The 23138-nt window shown below is 41.8% G+C and overlaps 1 protein-coding gene across 1 annotated transcript; it reads left to right on the plus strand.

Moving 5' to 3' along the window:
* The first annotated feature begins 15416 nt into the window (after nt 1-15416).
* Nucleotides 15417-19066, plus strand: LOC115130474 (SLIT and NTRK-like protein 2). The gene has a single exon (XM_029661654.2). It carries the CDS (start codon nt 15981-15983, stop codon nt 18546-18548), a length of 2568 nt encoding a protein of 855 aa, XP_029517514.1. The 5' UTR covers nt 15417-15980; the 3' UTR covers nt 18549-19066.
* Nucleotides 19067-23138: the final 4072 nt, after the last annotated feature.

Consider the following 23138-nt stretch of genomic DNA (forward strand, 5'->3'; position numbering starts at 1 on the left):
TGCCACTGACACGTGTCCATCTTGTCAAACATTTGGCATATGACACAGTACAAGGAGTGGAATGTTAGCTAAACATAGACTGGTACCCAGGCTAGGAGGGTCCAGCCGGCTGTTGTCAATAAATAATATATAATAACCTCTCTGCAGATGACTTCGTCAACCATTTTGGAAAGAAGGTCGACGACATCCGATCCTCGTTTGCTAAGTCAAACGACACCGCTGGTTCTGCTCACACTGCCCTACCCTGTGCTCTGACCTCTTTCTCCCCTCTCTCTCCAGATGAAATCTCGCGTCTTGTGACGGCCGGCCGCCCAACAACCTGCCCGCTTGACCCTATTCCCTCCTCTCTTCTCCAGACCATTTCCGGAGACCTTCTCCCTTACCTCACCTCGCTCATCAACTCATCCCTGACCGCTGGCTACGTCCCTTCTGTCTTCAAGAGAGCGAGAGTTGCACCTCTTTTGAAAAAACCTACACTCGATCCCTCCGATGTCAACAACTACAGACCAGTATCCCTTCTTTCTTTTCTCTCCAAAACTCTTGAACGTGCCGTCCTTGGCCAGCTCTCCCGCTATCTCTCTCAGAATGACCTTCTTGATCCAAATCAGTCAGGTTTCAAGACTAGTCATTCAACTGAGACTGCTCTTCTCTGTATCACGGAGGCCCTCCGCACTGCTAAAGCTAACTCTCTCTCCTCTGCTCTCATCCTTCCAGACCTATCGGCTGCCTTCGATACTGTGAACCATCAGATCCTCCTCTCCACCCTCTCCGAGTTGGGCATCTCCGGCGCGGCCCACGCTTGGATTGCGTCCTACCTGACAGGTCGCTCCTACCAGGTGGCGTGGCGAGAATCTGTCTCCTCACCACGCGCTCTCACCACTGGCGTCCCCCAGGGCTCTGTTCTAGGCCCTCTCCTATTCTCGCTATACACCAAGTCACTTGGCTCTGTCATAACCTCACATGGTCTCTCCTATCATTGCTATGCAGACGACACACAATTAATCTTCTCCTTTCCCCCTTCTGATGACCAGGTGGCGAATCGCATCTCTGCATGTCTGGCAGACATATCAGTGTGGATGACGGATCACCACCTCAAGCTGAACCTCGGCAAGACGGAGCTGCTCTTCCTCCCGGGGAAGGACTGCCCATTCCATGATCTCGCCATCACGGTTGACAACTCCATTGTGTCCTCGTCCCAGAGCGCTAAGAACCTTGGCGTGATCCTGGACAACACCCTGTCGTTCTCAAATAACATCAAGGCGGTGGCCCGTTCCTGTAGGTTCATGCTCTACAACATCCGCAGAGTACGACCCTGCCTCACACAGGAAGCGGCGCAGGTCCTAATCCAGGCACTTGTCATCTCCCGTCTGGATTACTGCAACTCGCTGTTGGCTGGGCTCCCTGCCTGTGCCATTAAACCCCTACAACTCATCCAGAACGCCGCAGCCCGTCTGGTGTTCAACCTTCCCAAGTTCTCTCACGTCACCCCGCTCCTCCGCTCTCTCCACTGGCTTCCAGTTGAAGCTCGCATCCGCTACAAGACCATGGTGCTTGCCTACGGAGCTGTGAGGGGAACGGCACCTCAGTACCTCCAGGCTCTGATCAGGCCCTACACCCAAACAAGGGCACTGCGTTCATCCACCTCTGGCCTGCTCGCCTCCCTACCACTGAGGAAGTACAGTTCCTGCGCAGCCCAGTCAAAACTGTTCGCTGCTCTGGCCCCCCAATGGTGGAACAAACTCCCTCACGACGCCAGGACAGCGGAGTCAATCACCACCTTCCGGAGACACCTGAAACCCCACCTCTTTCAGGAATACCTAGGATAGGATAAAGTAATCCTTCTCACCCCCTTAAAAGATTTAGATGCACTATTGTAAAGTGGCTGTTCCACTGGATGTCTTAAGGTGAACGCACCAATTTGTAAGTCGCTCTGGATAAGAGCGTCTGCTAAATGACTTAAATGTAATGTAAATGTAAATAGTCAGATTTGAGATGCAAGTGAGATGCAATTAGCCTACAGAGTTCTCATACTACTCTGTAGGCCACTGAAGACTGAAGTAGGTGAACTAATGTTGATATTCTGAACAAACCCTTACGAAAAAAGATTACTGCAAATACACTGCATTCAAAATAAAAAAAGTTTTATTTACTGCAGTCGTTTTGCAGTATTACTGCAGTTATTCTGCAATTACTGTGTCCAAAATACCAGAGCCGACTGCAGTTACTGCAATCTTTTTTGTAAGGGTGTTTTGATAACATTCAAGAAGCAGTATTCTGCCAATATAACAATGTGCAAATATTACATTTGTCTTTCATTTTCTATTATCATTCACAGCGGATAGATACTGTACCTATTAGCATTTTGTGTGGTGGTGCTGGGGCCATCTTGCCAAACATTCAGTCGTCACCCCTTCCTGTATGGTGTCACGTAAAGACAGTTCCCTGAAATGTTTGAAGAATACATGGGGTCCCCCCACCGTTGGATTCAATAACAACGCAAGACGATAAAAAGTAATAGATGTGTATAATTTTAATGCTGAGTGCAAGGTCTTTCCCAATTCAGACATCAGTATCAGCCTGTCTTTCAATCAGAGGACTCCATGACAAAACCCCTACTGACCTCCATCTGTAGAAAAATCAGGTAGAGTGATATTACTCAACACTTGTGATCTACTGTCTTATTAGTAATTGCCTCCTGTCTCTTCTGAGGTGTTTACCAGCACCTGATGGGCATGGCAGCGTAGATAAGCTCCAGGCCAAACATTTGGAAATGTAACCAAATGTCTGCACATCCCACAGCAAAGCATTAATAAGAAGTGAGTTGCGCTAGAGGCCAACAAAATTTGGACATTGAGAAAAATCTCCATTATGCACCACATAACACTTTTCTTAGGATAATTAAAAGCGGAATGACGTGACTATGTCTATAGAGACTTTGTGGGGAATGCATAAGCAGCAAAACCCTTTACCATTTATTCTGTTCTGTTTAAAGAAAGCTATGGTGTCCAGGGCTGCTGGGCTGGAATATGTCTTAATTTTCCTTAATGTCTCAAAGAGCGCATATGGTTATGACAGCAAACAGGGTCATAACAGACCACAGAAAGCTGTGAATATAAAGGTAACAAGACTGATTCTGAATCACCGAGTAGACAGTAAAACAGGGAGAGAGGAAAGAGCTTGTATAAGTTATACACATTTTTAATATGGGTTTTCTTTTATGTCCTCCATAAAAGAGAGAGTGCTTTTCCCAGCTCTATCACAGTATGACTGGGAGGGTGGCTTTGAACTTCTGTAGGCTACATCTGACATTCTTGCAAACGTAATAGGAAGAGGTTTATCACGTGTACTGTACTGAACAGTTAGCATGTAGTTACATAAAAGTATTTCCATGTACCAAAAAGGTTCTTTGGGGCGTATCTTTGTTCCATGAAGGAGTTGCCAAAATAGTAACACTTTCTCAACAGCAGTCTAAATGATACTTCAAGACATACAAATAACATGTGGTCCTCTTCCTGGAAGTGTGCCCATGGCTGTGCCCCTGTCCAGTCGTGAAATCCGTAGATTAGGACCTAATGAAATTATTTTAATTGAAAGATTTCCTTAACTCTAACTCAGTGAAATTGTTGCATGTTTCTTTCATATTTTTGTTTAGTTTAGTTAGTGATCTAGCTAATGTGTTTTCACATTAGGGGGGGGGGGTGCCAACCCAGACAGGAAGATCCCCTTAGTGACTCAACCCACTCAAGTGACGCACTCCTCCTAGGGACGGCATGGAAGACCACCTGCAAGCCAGTGACTCAACACCTGTAATATGGTTAGAAGCAGAGAATCCCAGTGGAGAGAGTGGACCCGGCCAGGCAGAGACAGCAAGGACGGTTCGTTGCTCCAGAGCCTTTTCGTTCACCTTCCCACTCCTGGGGCAGACCACTCAATCATATGACCTACTGAAGAGATGAGTCTTCAGTGAAGACTTAAAGGTTGAGACCGAGTCTGCATCTCTCACATGGGTAGGCAGACCATTCCATAAAAATTGAGCTCTATAGGAGAAAGCCCTGCCTCCAGCTGTTTGCTTAGAAAATCTAGGGACAATTAGGAGGCCTGCAACTTGTGACCGTAGAGTACGTGTAGGTATGTACGGCAGGACCAAATCGGAAAGATAGGTAGAAGCAAGACCATGTAATGCTTTTTAGGTTAGCAGTAAAACCTTGAAATCAGCCCTTGCCTTAAAACCACTTAAGCTTAGGGCTTACTTTTTCGAACATTCTGTTAAAAATCGCGCAACATTTCAGCGCCCTGCTACTCATGCCAGGAATATAGTATATGCATATGATTAGTATGTGTGGATAGAAAACACTCAGACGTTTATAAAACTGGTTAAATCACGGCTGTGACTATAACAGAACGTGTGTTTCATCGAAAAGTGCAGGAAAATCTGATCACTGAAAATGGAAAAATATATCTATGCGCAACTTCAACCATTTGATAAAGGTGAACCACAATAAATGCGGCCGAGGTTGAAATACCTACAGCTTCCACACGATGTCAACAGTCTTGTCATTTGCCTAGTCTTTTTTTCTTGGTCAAACGAACAAGAGACAGCCTTTTACTTCAGGTCTCCGACCGGATATTTTGGTTGAGATTTACCCGGACATTATTTCCAGATGTACCCCTATAGAATATACTTCGTCTCGTGATTAATTTGATCGCTTATTAACGTTTACTAATACCTAAAGTTGCATTACAAAAGTATTTCGAAGTGTTTTGTGAAAGTTTATCGTCAACTTTTTTAATTTAAAAAAATGACGTTGCGTTATAAAACAATGTTTTTTTCCTTGATTACAGTCTTCATAGATTGATATCTAGGCTATATATGGACCGATTTAAATGAAAAAAAGACCCAATAGTGATGTTTATGGGACATCTAGGAGTGCCAACAAAGAAGATGGTCAAAGGTAATGAATGTTTTATATTTTATTGGTGCGTTTAGTGTAGCGCCGACTATGCTAATTATTTTGTTTACGTCCCCTGCGGGTCTTTTGGGGTGTTACATGCTATCAGATAATAGCTTCTCATGCTTTCGCCGAAAAGCATTTTAAAAATCTGACTTGTTGCCTGGATTCACAACGAGTGTAGCTTTAATTCACTACCCTGCATGTGTATTTTAATGAACGTTTGAGTTTTAACTCGTACTATTAGCATTTAGCGTAGTGCATTTGCATTTCCAGATGTCTAGATGGGACGCCTGCGTGTCAGGTAGGAGCAAGAGGTTAACAGGAGGCTAGCTCTGGAGTAATATGATACATTTTTCTGGATCTAGTCAGGATTGGGGCGGCAGGGTAGCCTAGTGGTTAGAGCGTTGGACTAGTAACCGAAAGGTTGCAAGTTCAAATCGCTGAGCTGACAAGGTACAAATCTGTCGTTCTGCCCCTGAACAGGCAGTTAACCCACTGTTCCTAGGTCGTCATTGAAAATAAGAATTTGTTCTTAACTGACTTGCCTAGTAAAATAAAGAAAAAAATAAAGAAATAAAGGATTCTAGCAGCTGTATTTAGCACGAACTGAAGTTTACTTATGTCTGAAACACAGGCTTCTAGCGAGGGCAATTTTGGGGCTTCACCATGTTTCATTGAAATGTGTCATCCGCATAGCAGTGAAAGTTAACATTATGTTTTCCAATGACATCCCCAAGAGGTAAAATATATAGTGAAAACAATAGTGGTCCTAAAACGGAACTTTGAGGAACACCGAAATTTACAGTTGATTTGTTAGAGGACAAACTGATATCTTTCCGACAGATAAGATCTAAACCAGGCCAGAACTTGTCCGTGTAGACCAATTTGGGTTTCCAATCTCTCCAAAAGAATGTGGTGATCGATGGTATCAAAAGTAGCACTAAGGTCTAGGAGCACGAGAACAGATGCAGAGCCTCGGTCTGACGCCATTAAAAGGTCATTTACCACCTTCACAAGTGCATTCTCAGTGCTATGATCGGGTCTAAAACCAGACCTAAGCATTTCGTATACATTGCTTGTCTTCAGGAAGGCAGTGAGTTGCTGCGCAACAGCTTTTTCAAAAATGTTGAGAGGAATGGAGGATTCGATATAGGTCGATAGTTTTCTATATTTTCTGGGTCAAGGTTGGGCTTTTTCAAGAGAGGCTTTATTACTGCCACTTTTAGTGAGTTTGGTACACATCCGGTGGATAGAGAGCCGTTTATTATGTTCAACATAGGAGGGCCAAGCACAGGAAGCAGCTCTTTCAGTAGTTTAGTTGGAATAGGGTCCAGTATGCAGCTTGAAGGTTTAGAGGCCATGATTATTTTCATCTTTGTGTCAAGATGAAACACTTGAGTGTCTCTCTTGATCCTAGGTCCTGGCAGAGGAATTCAGGGAACTCAGTGAGGAACGCTGTATATGGCCCAGGAGGCCTGTAAACAGTAGCTACAAACAGTGATTGAGTAGGCTGCATAGATTTCATGACTAGAAGCTCAAAAGATGAAACCGTCATTTTATTTTTGTAAATTGAAATTTGCTATCGTAAATGTTAGCAACACCTCCGCCTTTGCGGGGTGCACGGGGGGGGGGGGGGGGTATGGTCATTAGTGTAACCAGGAGGTGAGGCCTCATTTAACATAGTAATTCATCAGGCCAATCACATCAAGATTATGATCAGTGATTAGTTCAAGTAGTCTTTCTTGTTAATCCACATTGTTCAGAAAGTCTGGACTGAGGAGTATGTCTAGTGTTGGACAGATACTGAAAGTCCACTTTTTAGTCAGTGGAGGTGGATGATTGGTTCCATGCCTTTGAATTGAGGGATCTAACATTAAGTAGCCCTATTTCGAGATGTGAGAAAACAATATCTCTACACTCACCAGTTTTAGCTTCAGCCAAGCACCATCTTCAGATTAGCCTGAACGTCGGTAGCCCTGCCCCCTGGTAAACCGTGTATGATCACTGGATGATTCGTTTTAAATCTAATACTGCGGGTAATGGAGTCGCCAATGACTAGGGTTTTCAATTTGTCAGAGCTAATGGTGGGAAGCTTCGGCGTCTCAGACCCCGTAACGGGAGGAGTAGAGACCAGAGAAGGCTCGGCCTCCGACTCGTTGCTTAATGGGGAAAACCGGTTGAAAGTTTCTGTCGGCTGAATGAGCGACACCGGTTGAGCATTCCTACAGCATTTCCCTCCAGAAACCATGAGAAAGTTGGCTGCGGGGACCGTGCGAGGGCATTTGGACTAACGTTACTATCTGTAGTTACTGGTGGCACAGATGCTGTTTCATCCTTTCCTTCACTGAAATTACCCTTGCCTAACGATTGCGTCTGAAGATGGGCTTGCAGCACAGCTATCCTCACTGTAAGGCGATCGTTCTCCTGTATATTATGAGTATAGCGACTGCAATTCGAAGGCATCATGTTAATGTTACTACTTAGCATCGGCTGTTGGAAGTCCTGACGAACCATGTCCAGATAAAGCGTCCGGAGTGAAAAAAAATAAAGTTTAATGAAAAAAAATTATAATTGAGCAAGGGAAAACTAAAAAGTAAAATACGTAAAGTTGTCAGGTAGCAAAGTAAGGTTGCTAACAAAACAAGCCATAAGATGATGACTCAAATGTATTTTATTGTGTGACACTGCGCCACCAGGGGAAATGTTAGTCTGGAGCCCTGTCCCAGAGGAGAGCCACATCTATACTCACAACTCAGGGTGCAGACCACAATAGCAAAAGTTGTCTCTTTTATTCACCAAAGGGTGTATCCTCTTGAGAACCATCTGTATTTTAAAAAGCTGGAAAATAGTGCTATGATTATATAAGAACTGATTTTCAAATTACCAAAACCAGCTGGATGATGGGAGCAGTTGGAGGATATTTCTTAGGCCGACAGAACGAATCCAGGTTTTTGAGCTGTCTAGCTAAAGGCTGCACATTGCTGTTTCAATTTGTGTATAAAGACACACAGACTTGTCCCTGCTTAAACTTGTGTGTGCATCATGTCCCCAGAGACCGGTCAGACCCAACACTCCATACCAAGCCCTGTCTGCCTGGGATCTTTTCTGTCTCCAATTGCTTTACTATGGAAAGATGTGTGGTCACACAGACTCAAGCCTATAACCAAACTGCTGGGGATAGAGCCACTGTCTGGCACCCTCACACATGGCAGGGTAAGAGCCGTTGTCTGGCACTCTCTCACACACCAGAGTACTGTTGGAGGCTCTGGTTGCATTCTCTCTCAGCCCTGGAAATCCATAGGTTGTGCTAGATACTGGATATCCGGGGATGACTGTCATTACAAATTCATCAACAAACAACAATACTGTCTGGCGTTTCAGGAGCCTTGTTCAAATGGATTACAAATAAATAAATAAATAGCTAATTGTGTTATCTTGTTTCTTCCTCATAACCACTACACAACAAGTGTGCTGTAGTTTCATGAATTAACCTCAATGATCCATTTTCAATGTCACCCATTATTGCTGCAGCTACTGTACTGACACTTAAGAGTTGTGGCAAAGTAGGACAAAGATCATTGGTCTTTATAGCGAGTTTTATAGAAACAGTAAACTATTGCAGATTGAAAACAGGGAGACAGCAAATGAAGAAGTGATTATCTTGTGGCCTCTGAAATTGAAGTGGACATTATTACTCGTTAACAATCTTTTCAATCAAATGGACACCTAATCTATCTCAAACAATTCCTTCTGCTAAATTAATTTATCATAATGATTTGCCAGTTCAGATGGTGAGATGTCTCTCAGGAGATAGTTATGTTAGATTCTGCTGAGCCCCTGGAATGGGAGAGAACAACAACCTGGTGTTCTGGAAATAAGTAACCTCTCTCTCTTTCTCTCCCTCTTTCCTTTTCTTTCTTTCCTTTTCCTTCTTTCCTTCCTTCCCTCCCTCTCTCTCTCTCTCTCTCTCCGGCTCTCCTGTCTATGTAGAGAACACTATAATATTGTTTTTCTTATGTGATTGAATTTGAATATTGAATCCATTTTTTTACTGGTGCAGGATCGCAGTGCTTCATTTTACAGAATTATTCATACCTCAGTTTTCATCAAGCACATAAGCGAGGCAAAATGCCGTTTTGGAATGAGATTAAAATCATGTGAAAAGGAATTTTGTCTTTGCTTCACCATTATGCGTAAGTCAAAAAACACTAAGGCAAATACATAAAGAAATACAAAACAACAACAATTGAGGCCAGAGTGAATATGGTCTGTTCTGGATTCTCTTGTTCTCTGACCTGCATAGTCACCATAAACAAAATTGGTTGCACTTAAGAAAAGAGACAGACCTCTCAGGGACATAGCCTGTAAAGGAAAGAAGGAAAAGTGGAACAGCAGAGATACACAAAGGTGGCAACATCTGACTCCGGGGTAACAGATAGATGTGTCCAAGCCCTCAATCCATCACTCACTCCCTCTAGCAGACAACAGGAAATCGTTCATAGCAACTTGTGTTCAGGTCAGCACTTCTGCAGGCTTCTGTAACACAATTCATCACTGTGTGACTTGACAGGACCACAGAAGTTATGTGTGAGGAGCACATTGTCTCAGGATGGGAGTGAATCTGTAGGAAAATACAAGCTCCTGCCCAGTGATGGGTTAATAAAAGAGAAGTAGCAGAGAGAGAGAGAGACTAGGTTCTTTCTGGTTGAACTGCTTTGAGTGCTCATCGATGTCCAGTCCTTCTTGAGACAAGGATAGGGTTTTGAGGGCAGGATTTCTGACATCAAATATGTAGAAAATCTTTAGAGAGATACAGCTATACAGATTGTGGTAAATGGCATGTTAGAAGTATTGTGATAGACCGGTCATATCTGCAGAAATGCTTGATTTACAGTGTTTTACAATTACTTACACACATGAGGCACACTCAGTGAAACCATTAACTAATGCATCTAATCTTCAGACCAAGTCTGCAAATTTTCAAGCACATTATCTGCTTTACACTCATTTTGCAATTGTAAAACACACTTTTTGCAAAACACTAAACACAGTTCTCTACATTAGACACATCATTCAAAACTAACAGGTCTTATGTTTCGTTTGGAAAACACTGTGATTCAAAATGCCACACTCATTTACCGATTACCGACACCCAGTGCTCACGCGTGAAATCACTTATAACTAATTTCTTCACTTAGATATCAGAGCTTGAGTACTACAAATAGAAACTGTTCAGATGAGACTGTGTGAATCCGGCTTTCATGGTCAAATTGCTGCAAAGAAACCACTATTAAAGGACACCAATAATAAGAAGAGGCTTGCTTGGGACAAGAAACACGAGCAATGGACATTATTCCCCCCCTTGCATTTCTGTTTATAGTGTAAATATATTCTGAATATGCATACATACTGTACATATTTGTGCACAAACACTTGAAGTTGGAAGTTTACATACACTTAGGTTGGAGTCATTAAAACTCGTTTTTCAACCACTCCAAAAATGTATTGTCAACAAACTATAGTTTTGGCAAGTCGGTAAGGACATCTACTTTGTGCATGACACAAGTAATTTTTCCAACAATTGTTTACAGACAGATGATTAAACTTATGTAACACTGTATCACAATTCCAGTGGGTCAGAAGTATACATACACTATGTTGACCGTGCCTTTAAACAACTTGGAAAATTCCAGAAAATGATGTCATGGCTTTAGAAGCTTCTGATACGCTAATTGACATCATTTGAGTCAATTGGAGGTGTACCTGTGGATGTATTTCAAGGCCTACCTTCAAACTCAGTGCCTCTTTGCTTGACATGGGAAAATCAAAAGAAATCATCCAAGACCTCAGAAAAAAAATGGTAGACCTCCACAAGTCTGGTTTATCCTTGGGAGCAATATTCAAACGCCTGAAGGTACCACGTTCATCTGTACAAACAATAGTACGCAAGTATAAACACCATGGGACCACGCAGCCATCATGCTGCTCAGGAAGGAGACGCGTTCTGTCTCCTTGAGATGAACGTACTTTGGTGCGAAATGTGCAAATCAATCCCAGAACAACAGCAAAGGACCTTGTGAAGATGCAGGAGGAAACAGGTACAAAAGTATCTATATCTACAGTAAAACGAGTCCTATCTTGACGTAACCGGAAAGGCTGCTCAGCAAGGAGGAAGCCACTGCTCCACAACCGCCATAAAATTTCCAGACTATGGTTTGCAACTGCACTTGGGGACAAAGGTCGTACTTTTTGGAGAAATGTCCTCTCGTCTGATGAAACAAAAATAGAACTGTTTGTCCATAATGACCATTGTTATGTTTGGAGGAAAAGGGGGAGGCTTGCAAGCCGAAGAACACCATCCCAACCGTGAAGCACAGGGGTGGAAGCATCATGTTGTTGGGGGTGTTTTGCTGCAGGAAGGAATGGTGCACTTCCCAAAATAGTTGTCATCATGAGGCAGGAAAATTACATGAATATATTGAAGCAACATCTCAAGACATCAGTCAGGAAGTTAAAGCTTGGTTGGAAATTGGTCTTCCAAATGGACATTGATCCCAAGCATACTTCAAAAGTTGTGGCAAAATGGCTTAAGGACAACGAAGTCAAGGTATTGGAGTGGCCATCACAAAGCCCTGACCTCAATCCTACAGAAAATTTGTGGGCGGAACTTAAAATGCGTGTGCGAGCAAGGAGGCCTACAAACCTGAATCAGCTACACCAGCTCTGTCACAAGGAATGGGCCAAAATTCACCCAACTTATTGCGGGAAGCTTGTGGAAGGCTACCAGAAACGCTTGACCCAAGTTAAACTATTTAAAGGCAATGCTACTTGTGTCATGCACAAAGTAGATGTGCACAAGGCAATGCTACTTGTGTCATGCACAAAGTAGATGTCCTAACCGACTTGCCAAAACTATAGTTTGTTCACAGGAAATGTATGTAGTGGTTGAAAAATGAGTTTTAACGACTCCAACCTAAGTGTATGTGAACTTCTGACTTCAACTTTATTTACAATGACAAAGACCTGACCTCACAGATGGATTAAAGAAGGAGTCCTCTAATGGGTTAAAAAGAGCCAAAGATCAATGCCACATGTGTCCTAAATAAAGACTTACATAGTTGCATGTACTGTATATTTGTTATCTCTCGTTGTGTCATACGTGACACTTTATCTATCCTGTGTCAACAGTCCAAAGACAAAACTTCTGTTATCTCCTCCTTGTTATGTGTGGGCTGTTCAAATCCCTTATCAGATTATAGGATACATCCTGTTCATTAGAGACTACAGGAAGCAAAAGTTTCCCTCCAGAGATTACCATTACCCCATACAAAGTCAGTTCTCCATCATCACGTTCTGGTCAAATGTTGTGTGATAGAGATGGCTACAACTGAATTCTTTGGAACGTTTAGTTGTGCTGTGTGTAACTTTGGGGCAAAATGCCAAAAGGCACAATGCCACGTAGGGCCTGCCGCATTTCTGTCTATCGTTGGCTATCATGTATTTTTATGACCACATTGCTTTATGCAATCAGATAGTTAAAACACCAAGCCCACTCTTGCAGTGGTGTATTTGGTAACCATTCCCCTCTGTGCCCTGTAATGAATTTGACAATTGGCCTGTCAAGCTGTGCCCTCACAAATATGTAGAAATCCATCTGAATCTATTTGGAAGTTATTGTTATTGTCCTTTGTGTTATTCTATCAGACTATGATTTATTGCGTTTATGACATGATTCTCATCTTAAATTATGGGTACAAAACCATTTTAAATAGTGTAATCTCAAACAATATGCAGAAACATGTTTAAATGGATATGAGTCCTTAATCTAGACAGAGTAAACATCATGTTCACTGACTGTGAGGATGCAAGCCAGCCTAGCACAGTCTGCATTTCACAAATTAATATGCCCCTTACTCCCCGCCATTACATTAATTTGGTTGTCTACCCGTTACCGAATGTATACCTAAACGCTAGGTATTTTGTTGTAGGTTTACCTCAGTAATTAGAACATTATTATCAAAGTAATGTCAAAGTCATTTAGTCTTTATGTTGTTTGGACATATGTGAATTTTATTCACCTTGCTTCTGTGTTTGTTTGACTAGGCCTATTTCAGCAATGGCAATTATTGCGCTCATGCAAGCGTTTGGTTTAATAGTTTACACGGTCAGCTAATGATTATGATTTTTGTTTACCATAAGACCTATAGGTCATGAATAACTCACTTTAGAAATGTTAATTGCATGCTCATTCATTGTTTCCCACACATCCGAAGTGCACTTCCTGATCCTATAAGATTGGCTGCCTATTCATATCCAGTAACAGCTGCGCAGAACGTAAGGTTGCCCTTACAAAAAAAATATTGCAGTTTTGAAACTGCAGTAAATGTTCAGTAACTGCAGTCGACTATGGTATTTTGGACACAGTAACTGCAGAATAACTGCACTCTAACTGCAGTTACACTGCAAAATGACTGCAGTAAAAAAACGGTTATTTTGGATGCAGGTTTTGCAGCATACTGCAGTAATACTGCACTCGAATTACATTACACTCTGACTGCAATGTTTTTTCGTAAGGGTTTAAGAAAACGGGAAAAGCTGTCCTGGGTGGCAAGGCGAACAACTTTGGCTCAGGAGTTTAGTTTCTCCCTTTGATATTTTGAGAATGTAGGTCTACTGTATAAGAGCTCTGTATTATTTTGAATTGATTCATTGTATGGACATTTTGTTCTGTGCTGATTTTATTCTTGTGGATCAATCTGTAGGCTATATAACCAAGTCGACTTGACTTAACCCTAAAGACTTTTGTCCAGGTCCTTCCTGTAAACAAAATGTCCTTTCGTAGGAAAGTCATTGATATTCATGATTAATTATGTTGGGTGATTGGTTGAGCTTTCACCGGTGGGGTTTTACCTTTCCACAAACTGTCTGTTGATTAATATAAGCAAGTTGACCCACGGAATAGGAAATCTACGATTTGTTGCCAAGTAATGCCTACTGGCTGGCCAGTGAGCTAGTTATCTACATTTCAGTAATTTAGCTAGCATCCCAAATGCAGTGGTCAGTGTATAAACTTACTATGAGTTGAACATATTTGTCTAAAAACAAACGTTTTGCCAGTTATTGTTGCCCATGGTGTTATCATGCCTAACCATTAGCTCTTGAGTTTGGCAAACTGTTAGCTAGCTAGTTGACTACTGCCTGGCCAGTGTTAGCCAGCATGCTAGCTATATACATGTCAGTCAGTAGCTATATTTCTAAATGCAGTGATCACTGGATAAACTATCCATGAGTTGAACATATTTTGGTGAAAACGAACTAGTAGTCAGTTGTTGTTGTTGTCCATGGTTGAACCATATCTAACCAGCTGGCTTCTAATGCCTATGTGACATGTCTAGCTAACGTTAGCTCGCTAGTGTTGGTCGCTGACCTGTTTTATAAAAAAATGGCTGAGGTGACTCAAACCCTTAAGTTAGCTAACAAGCCCTCCTCGGCAACAATCTTATTGGGGTCCAGGAAAATTAGATATTTATTTTAATTTTAAGATAAATGTCATTGAAGTTGGTGGTTACTACTGGTTTTAGGGTTGTCAAAGTGTGATCCAAGCGGAGAGAAATTGTCCGCCATTGTTTTGGTAACTGCTCGGAGGGATCTCATGCCCCCAATAAGGTTCAACCAACGGATAATAATTACATTGCCTCTGGGTATCCTATGAAAGGAAATGTTGCTTCCTGTAACACCCCTTGCCCATGAGACACATTAGTTAATCACTAGCCTATACTAACATCGGGTTTACGGATACAGTATTTTCAACCTAACATCCGTTTGTTCAGGCTCGTTCTATGCCTGCTACTTTAGGTTACTTTATCACAGTCACTATATAGAAAACATGTTACTCTTTTGAATTGGGCGTGCATATGTGTGTGTGTTGAAGGCCTATTCAAACGGTAGAGGTGCGTATTCCCCCTAGTGGTGTGCAAAAAACAAGATTCCACTTACAATACTGAGCTTGGTTTCTAAATCATAAAAAATAATAATACAACTGAAGGTTGTATTGAAGATTCATTTTTCACATATTTTCTCATGCATTTTGTAGGGGAAATAAAATCTAATTAAATTGTAGTACACTACTTTTCTGAAGATCCCATTAATGTCGTTAACTCTACAAAAAGGTGGTGTATTCCAATTGAATTTATATTACCCTGTGACAATGTTTTTTATTATAACATTAGCATGGTGTTTATTATAAACTATCCTACTACTGCTATTTTCATTAGTAGCCAAGGTACCACTAATCCTAGCCTGAAAAATAATGCTATTTTTACAATTACTATGAGAAGAATGGAAAACTTTTCTTAACAAGTATGACAGTTGTCGATGCTAGTGACGTAGGGCTGAATTTCTTGAATGTGGGAGGACCTAGAGCAGAAATTCTCAGGCATAGATAGCCCTCTGCGGATGCGCAAGGCAGAGGATGCATCAGCCCGTTATTCCTCAGTATCCAGTCTCTCTCAGAGTTGGATCTCTCAGTGTTTTTATCGAGAAAGTTAAGGAAAACTCCAAGTGATATGCTACATACATTTATTTTTTTGTAAAAAACGAAATTGTACTTAATGACGAATGGAATTTCGTGAGATCAAGGCGAGCAGAGACTGTACAATCTCTGTCGCTGAGTGAGTATATATCTCACTGTTTCTGATTGTGCTGCTACGGAAATGCTTGAAACTGCTGCATGAATGGTCGTGGGTAACACCGGGGATTGCGGTAGGCTACATTGCGAAGCTATCCCCTGACTATCAGACAATGTGCCCACTCAAGCCTGGCGCAGAACGTATCCGATGAATGATTCCTGGTTTAATTTGCCTGTTGGGTTGTAACGAAGATCAATGGAGAGACCTGCGCGTCCGTGCGCCCTGGTACCTTTTTTACACTAATGTTGTGTTAATTTGGGTTACCTGTCGCTACTGAAATTCCCAACTCCAAGGCTCATACAACGTTGATGCTGGATAATTCAGCAACATTGTTGTAAAAATGCTGAACAGCGTTTTGTTGCTCAGCGTTTTAACTGTGACCAGTTTCGCATCGAAGACAGACAGCCGCAAAACATCGAAAGACATTTGTAAGAACCGCTGCTCCTGTGAGGAAAAGGAGAATATATTGAGCATTAACTGCGAAAACAAAGGGTTTACAACGGTGAGTCTATTTCAGCCTCCACCGAACAAAATCTGCCAACTCTTTCTCAATGGAAACTTTCTTTCGCGACTTAATCCGAACGAGTTTATCAATTATGGTAATGTCACATCCCTTCACCTGGGAAACAACGGGTTACAGGAGATACAGACTGGAGCTTTTACTGGACTGAGGTTTTTAAAACGACTTCATCTCAACAACAATAATTTGGAGATAATCAAGGAAGTCACCTTTTCTGGTTTAGAGAGTTTGGAATATTTACAGGCAGATTATAATTACATCAGCGCCATTGAAGCAGGTGCATTCGGCAAATTAAATAAACTCAAAGTGCTGATTCTCAACGACAACCTCATGCTGTCTCTTCCCAACAATGTATTTCGTTTCGTTATGTTAACGCATTTGGATCTAAGGGGAAACCGGCTTAAAATGCTGCCTTTTGCTGGTGTGCTGGAGCACATAGGCGGCATTATGGAGATCCAACTGGAGGAGAACCCGTGGAATTGCACCTGTGATCTGATACCCTTAAAAGCCTGGCTGGACACCATCTCGGTCTTTGTAGGGGACATCGTGTGCGAGACCCCCTTTAGACTGCATGGAAAGGACATTACGCAATTGATTAGGCAAGATCTATGCCCCCGACGTAATGCTGGTGATTCTAATCACCGCGCAATGCAGCCCCCTTCTGATTCCCAATACGACGGCCCCTCTCCCACCCTACACCCCGGTGTCACTCCAACAAAAGCCCCACGGGCATCCCGTCCCCCTAAAATGAGAAATCGCCCTACACAACGGGTAACGTCTGGTAAGGACAAACAAGTGCTGGGGCCTATAATGGTTTATCAGACTAGGTCCCCTGTTCCCATGACCTGCCCTAGTATATGCGTCTGTACCTCCCAGAACGCAGACACTGGATTAAATATCAACTGCCAGGAGAGGAAATTGCATAATATAACAGAGCTTACCCCTAAACCCTCCTATCCAAAGAAATTGCATTTAACAGGGAATTACTTACATACCATATATAGAACAGACCTAACCGAATACAGCACACTCGAGCTCCTCCATTTAGGAAATAATAGGATAGCTGTTATTCAGGACGGGGCCTTTGACAACCTGGCTAATCTACGGAGACTTTACCTCAATGGCAATTACATTGAAAGTCTATCCCAATCATTATTCGTAGGGCTGCAGAGCCTTCAATATTTATACCTGGAGTACAATGTCATCAAGGACATTTTACCACAGACGTTTAACTCATTACAGAATCTGCAGCTGCTGTTCCTAAACAACAATCTACTAAGATCCCTTCCCGACAATATATTTTGGGGGACTATGCTAACAAGACTGAACCTGAGGAACAATCACTTCTCCCACCTGCCGGTGCGCGGTGTGCTCGACCAGCTCTCCGCATTCATTCAGATCGATCTGCAGGAGAACCCATGGGATTGCACATGCGACATCGTCGCCCTTAAAAACTGGATGGAGCTGTCCAGCACCAGTGTCGTGGTAAATGAAATCACATGTGATTCGCCCTCCAAACACGCAGGGCGGCTGCTCAGATCTCTGCGTAATGACGCAATTTGTCCCGAGCCTAACGAGGTCACAGTAGGACTAACCAAGGCCCCCACGGTCAGTCCCAGCACCGACTCCACTCCCCCGCTTGCCATCACGTCAACAGAAGAGCAGATACCCGAGATGCACGCGGAGGTGCCCCTGTCTGTTCTCATACTGGGACTGCTCGTGGTGTTCATTCTGTCGGTCTGCTTCGGGGCTGGTCTTTTCGTATTCGTCCTCAAACGACGCAAAGGAATTGATAGCGTCCCCGCCAGTGCCAATCATTTAGATATAAACTCTTTCCACGTACAGTATGGTTCATATAGCTCAGAGCCCACTGCAGATAAAACAGAGACACATGTGTATAACTACATCCCTCCCCCCGCTAGCCAGATGTGTCAGAACCCCATCTACATGCAGAAAGATAGCGAGCAGGTGGCCTACTATAGGAATCTAAAAGAGCTAACTTTCAGCACCATGGACCCGAAAAAGTCGGAGTTGCCCCCAAGCCCATATACCATAAGCACAGTGGAACTCAATGAGAAACAATCTTGTGGCAATCGACAGCCGGAGCTGCTTTATCAAAACATTGCAGAGAGAGTTAAGGAGCTTCCGACGGCTGGCGATCAGAATTACAGTTTCTGCACTTTACCGAAAAGACAATTCATTCCTCCATTTGAAACTACTAGACGACACAAACAGGACAGGTTGAATAAAACTTTTCTCTATGGGACTCCACGACAGTATTATGCTGAACAATCAAAAAATGAACACCCTTTGCTGCCTGGGAAGCTAAAAACAGAACCAGACTACCTCGAAGTTCTGGAAAAACATACTGCAATGAGTCAGTTGTAAGATATGGCCCTACTTACTATCATCACACGTATTACATCGGTATGTATCTATGTATTCCACAAATTGACGAGTCCAACTCAAACAAAGCAACCTAAGCCGTTTTATCTTTTTTTATTTTCCAGCTGTATTGAGTCAACGTAGCCCTTTATGCAGACAGTTATATTATATTACTGGAGGTTTAACATATTTATTATACTTTAAATATAAAGACTGTAGCAGGTACCGCAAGAACTATGTATAATACGGCTGTGTGCATTTTATATAATATATTTTATTTTCTCTGTGGAAACAAATATCATTTTTAGATGAATAATTGAGAAATGACATTCCTGTATATAATAATGGGTGTGAAACACATGTAAAGGTTCCGTCCACATGACGATCCATTTATTCCAGAAGTGCCTTTGCACTCCGAGTATTTTATCTTTGCTTTCTGCAAATGGAAATTTGCTGTATTTTAAGAATCTTTATGTACAATTTAATTATGTGTCCATTACATTAAACATAATTGAAGAGGGTATGTATGGTAAATAATGTTTTGAATATCTAAGTGTCTTTCAAGATGTACAATTTAGCGAATTGCATAAGATTGTATGCTATAGATGAGCAATACAAGTGCCAGAAGAGCAATTACATTTTCACCGAAGCACTTTGTCAAGTCTGAATTTGAGGTGAGCATTATTAAGATTATAACTGTCTGTCTTTGTGTGTGTTAGTTTGTGTGTGTGTGCTCCCATGTGATGAGGGGTTGGGTGCTTTGGGGGCGGTAACATCTCTCTCTTTGATGGAATCCATATACCAATGTGTATTGATGAGGAATTTGATGAGTACTTTTGGCAGAATGACGAATTTATCGACCAAGGGTCCTCACATGAATACCATTAATTTCACACTTATTATTTTCTACCCAAAAGTTAGAGAGAAGCAGTGTCCACTAAAAGTGTAGTTTATTTATCTCAATATTCTGATTTAAGGGTGATTAAAAACTACAGCTCTCCAGGAGCTTACTTGAAAGGCACAAATTATGATTAGTTCTCAAAGCTCCTCATACACAACATGTCTTGTTTCTAATGGTTTTAAGGAGACACGTTTATATTCTGCCCTTCAGGTGACATGTGCTTTGAGGTCTGCTGTAGACCTATACCTTCTTCAAGCCCTGATTGTTCTGCTGTTTTTTCTCTCACTTTGTTTCCTGGCTGCTTCAAGTAGCTACTATTGTGTCACTGTCCATGTTGCAGATATTTTTCAGCTTGTGCATTTTCAATGGATTCTACAGTGTGGGGACTTTTCACTTGATTTGTTGGATTTCACATTGACTTTGTAAAGAGTGCACAGTGTTGTTGTTGTTTTTTATCACAGGTTGTTAATCACATTGGTCAAATAGATTAATGAAATAAGTGTCTACAGAGAACCAACACAAATTGGGAATTGAAGTTAGCAATAACTGGCCTTCTGATTTGATTGAATCATGGATTTTATGCTTAAACATTTTCAATACAGAACACTGACCATGAAAAAGTTCATTATGTGAGTCTTATCTTATAATACTGACATTCTGCTTGTGGGTAAGTGAGCTTGTGCTTGTGGGTAACTAGCAGAGGCCATTGAGTTGGTATGAGTGAGACTGAGTGAGAGTTCTGTTCATTCCTTCTGAAACAGAGTGATTTTTTTTTTGCCTGGGCACAATGGGCCTCTGTGTTGCTGTTTACTGGTGCTGTGGAGAATGAGGGGTTGGACATGTCTTGCACACCAATGAGGCAGCTAGCTCCCACAGTCCCCACCATACTCCTCCTCTCCTCATATCGCATGGGACTGGGAGGAGGAGAGATGGCGATGGAATGCAATAGCTTTACAACAGAAGCTATCAATCACTCCGATCAGTTCACACCGGAAAATAGGATCAAATATTATAAATTGCTTCACAATTTGAGGTTGAGTGACTATTATGTTGTTTGGAACATTTGAGTAGTTTTGTCACAAAGGATTTCCTTCAATCCATGGATCCTATAAAGGAAACAGTTGTTAGATATCTTTATTGATCAACAGATTGTAATTGATTCACTCTCCCTCTCATTTAATTCTAACAATATGGTTCCTGTTGTAGACAGGAATGTAAACCTTGACCTTGCTATATTAAGGCACTAGCGGTGAACTAGAGTGAATCAATGGAGACTGCTTTCAGGTGCTTGCTGCTAGGGGCCTCAATCCCAGACCTCATCAGAAATACTCTCGGCGAAGTTCATGTTTATTCAAAGGTCGGACTGTCTTTTTTCCCTCATTGATTTGTGATGAGGCCCAACGAGAGTTGCCTATGCTTGTTGTGTATGATACTGAATCTCTTTGACATGGTGGAGACTACGAGACCTGTGGGAAGCATGGAAGGTCTATGTTCCTCCTTCCCAGTGTCCCCGGGATTGGCCGGAGTCACAACCAATTCACTCTCAAAGTAATGAAGTGACATTTTGAAACCAATAGTAAGGTCAGGGTTTGTGACATATTTAATGAACCTTCATTTTTATTTTATAACCTTTACATATTACTATTTCATATTTTGGATCAATATAGATTCATTGTTCCACATGAACTATCAGATGGTATAGAAATGTTCAGATAAATGCTAAGCTCCTATACGGTAAACAGTGCTACAGGAATATTTGTTACTGATTAAATCAGTTACCCAGTAAACATCTCAAAGTACAGTTAATTGAAATAATCAGCCATATGCTGAAATATGAGCCATGTTCACAATATATTCAGCTTAATTACAGTCATTTCAAGTGTTCAGTAGAGTCAATATTTCCCGCTGACATGGTTGTGCAAATTATGGGGATATATTATGCGTTCTAGTCTTTGTTTCAGAGATGAGGTTTGTCTGAGAGAGAGAGCGAGAGAGCGAGAGAGAGACTGTCTTCGTTCCTTCCACAGTCCTTTGACGAATATTGCACCAGTTTCATGGCTGCTTAATCATTTAGACATTAATGATGGGCCATGTTAAATGTTGACAGAATTCCTTGAACAACTGTCGCAGGATAAACAACCTTGTAGTCTCTGCACAATGTACAGTCTGCTGCCTAACAGTACAAATGTGTGCCCTGTTTGTGATCTATGAACACTGACGTGGCAATGGTTTAAAACACAACCGCAACCTCTCTGTTAAACACACCGCATGAACAGTGAAGGTTGTTGGACTCACAGCCATGACGAAGATCAATGGGCTGCTTTCCCCCATTTTTCTGTATGGTTGAGGGATAATCCTAGTGCACACAGCAGCCGGCCCACAGCTGTGTGTTAAAGGAATGGTGACAGACTGCAGACTTCTCCAAAGGTTAACTCAAGCCAAATCTGACCTTGTGTCCACTTTCTCTGGAACACAACACCTTGATCTTATTAGAAAAAAAAAAAGAGCAATTGAAGTGAAACTCTATCCAAGTGAATATGATAAATGAGAAGGGCCAAATCTACCCTAGCTAGCATTCACTTTTGTGTTGTTCTTTCATTCGAGATTACATGTAGTACAGAGTTCAGAGGAACGGTGGAGGGGTAATGAGGAGATCTGAATTGTTCTCTGGTGAATTTATGAATGTGTTATTTCAGTGGAGATTGTTCCATGCATGTGTGAGTGAGAAACAACAAAATATTGGAAACCATCTTGAACCACCCTTCCACTGCTCAGCCCCATATTATGCTGAGTTTTCAATGACCTCGGTTTAAAACACTTTTCCACATGAGACAATATTAATAAGCCTTTCCTGTTCAATGCCTGCCATAAAATGTTGTCACTGCAGTCATTATTTGGCACTTGAAGTGTGAAGCGGCTACACAGTAAGCCAATGTCCCAGGGAAGACTTTATTGGTTTGTGTAACAAGGCATGGCAAGTGGCTCCTCTACAATCAAATCAGCTCATTCTCCCACTGGTTAGCAGTCCTACCATATAACCCTCATACAATGTAGCATTTGTGTCTACCATGGCCCCAGACATTTTTCCAGGAAGTGCATGGAGGACTTTCTCCCAGCAACACGGAAAAGTCTATTTTTTACCCCCAAGAATGCAATGGAAATCAATAACTCAGTTGTGAGACCAATATGACTCTAATGGCTCTGTAAATGGAGCATATTATATAGAATATGCAACAATGAATGGAAAAGGCATCTGATTTGTTAACTTCATACCTATATTTCCAACATATTTTTTAAATTCATAGATTTGTATTGTTTCGTTTTCACATGCAGTACATGACTCAAGCTGACTTTTGTTATACAATACTGTATATTGATATCAATCCATATTTCTGGTAAATTACTAATAAAATTTTGAATTAATTATATAGCCCGGGTGTTTATAACAGATGTGATAGCAGTGCCTTTGGGAACTCACAGGGAGGTCTGGCAGCTCCTCATCAGTGGCTTAAAATAACAATTCTAATAATATTGAGCACAATCTGACACCCCAAACAAATGTTGACACATTATTCACATCGACTAACATACATGGAAACGTGATGCTGAAGTACTGAAAAAAATACATTTGAACCCATAGAAAGTGCTATTGCCTGCAGGAAATTCTTGCAATCCCAATTTTTGGAAGTGCA

Source organism: Oncorhynchus nerka, linkage group LG6 (genome assembly GCF_034236695.1).
Source record: "Oncorhynchus nerka isolate Pitt River linkage group LG6, Oner_Uvic_2.0, whole genome shotgun sequence".
In the NCBI taxonomy this organism is placed as follows: Eukaryota; Metazoa; Chordata; class Actinopteri; order Salmoniformes; family Salmonidae; genus Oncorhynchus; species Oncorhynchus nerka.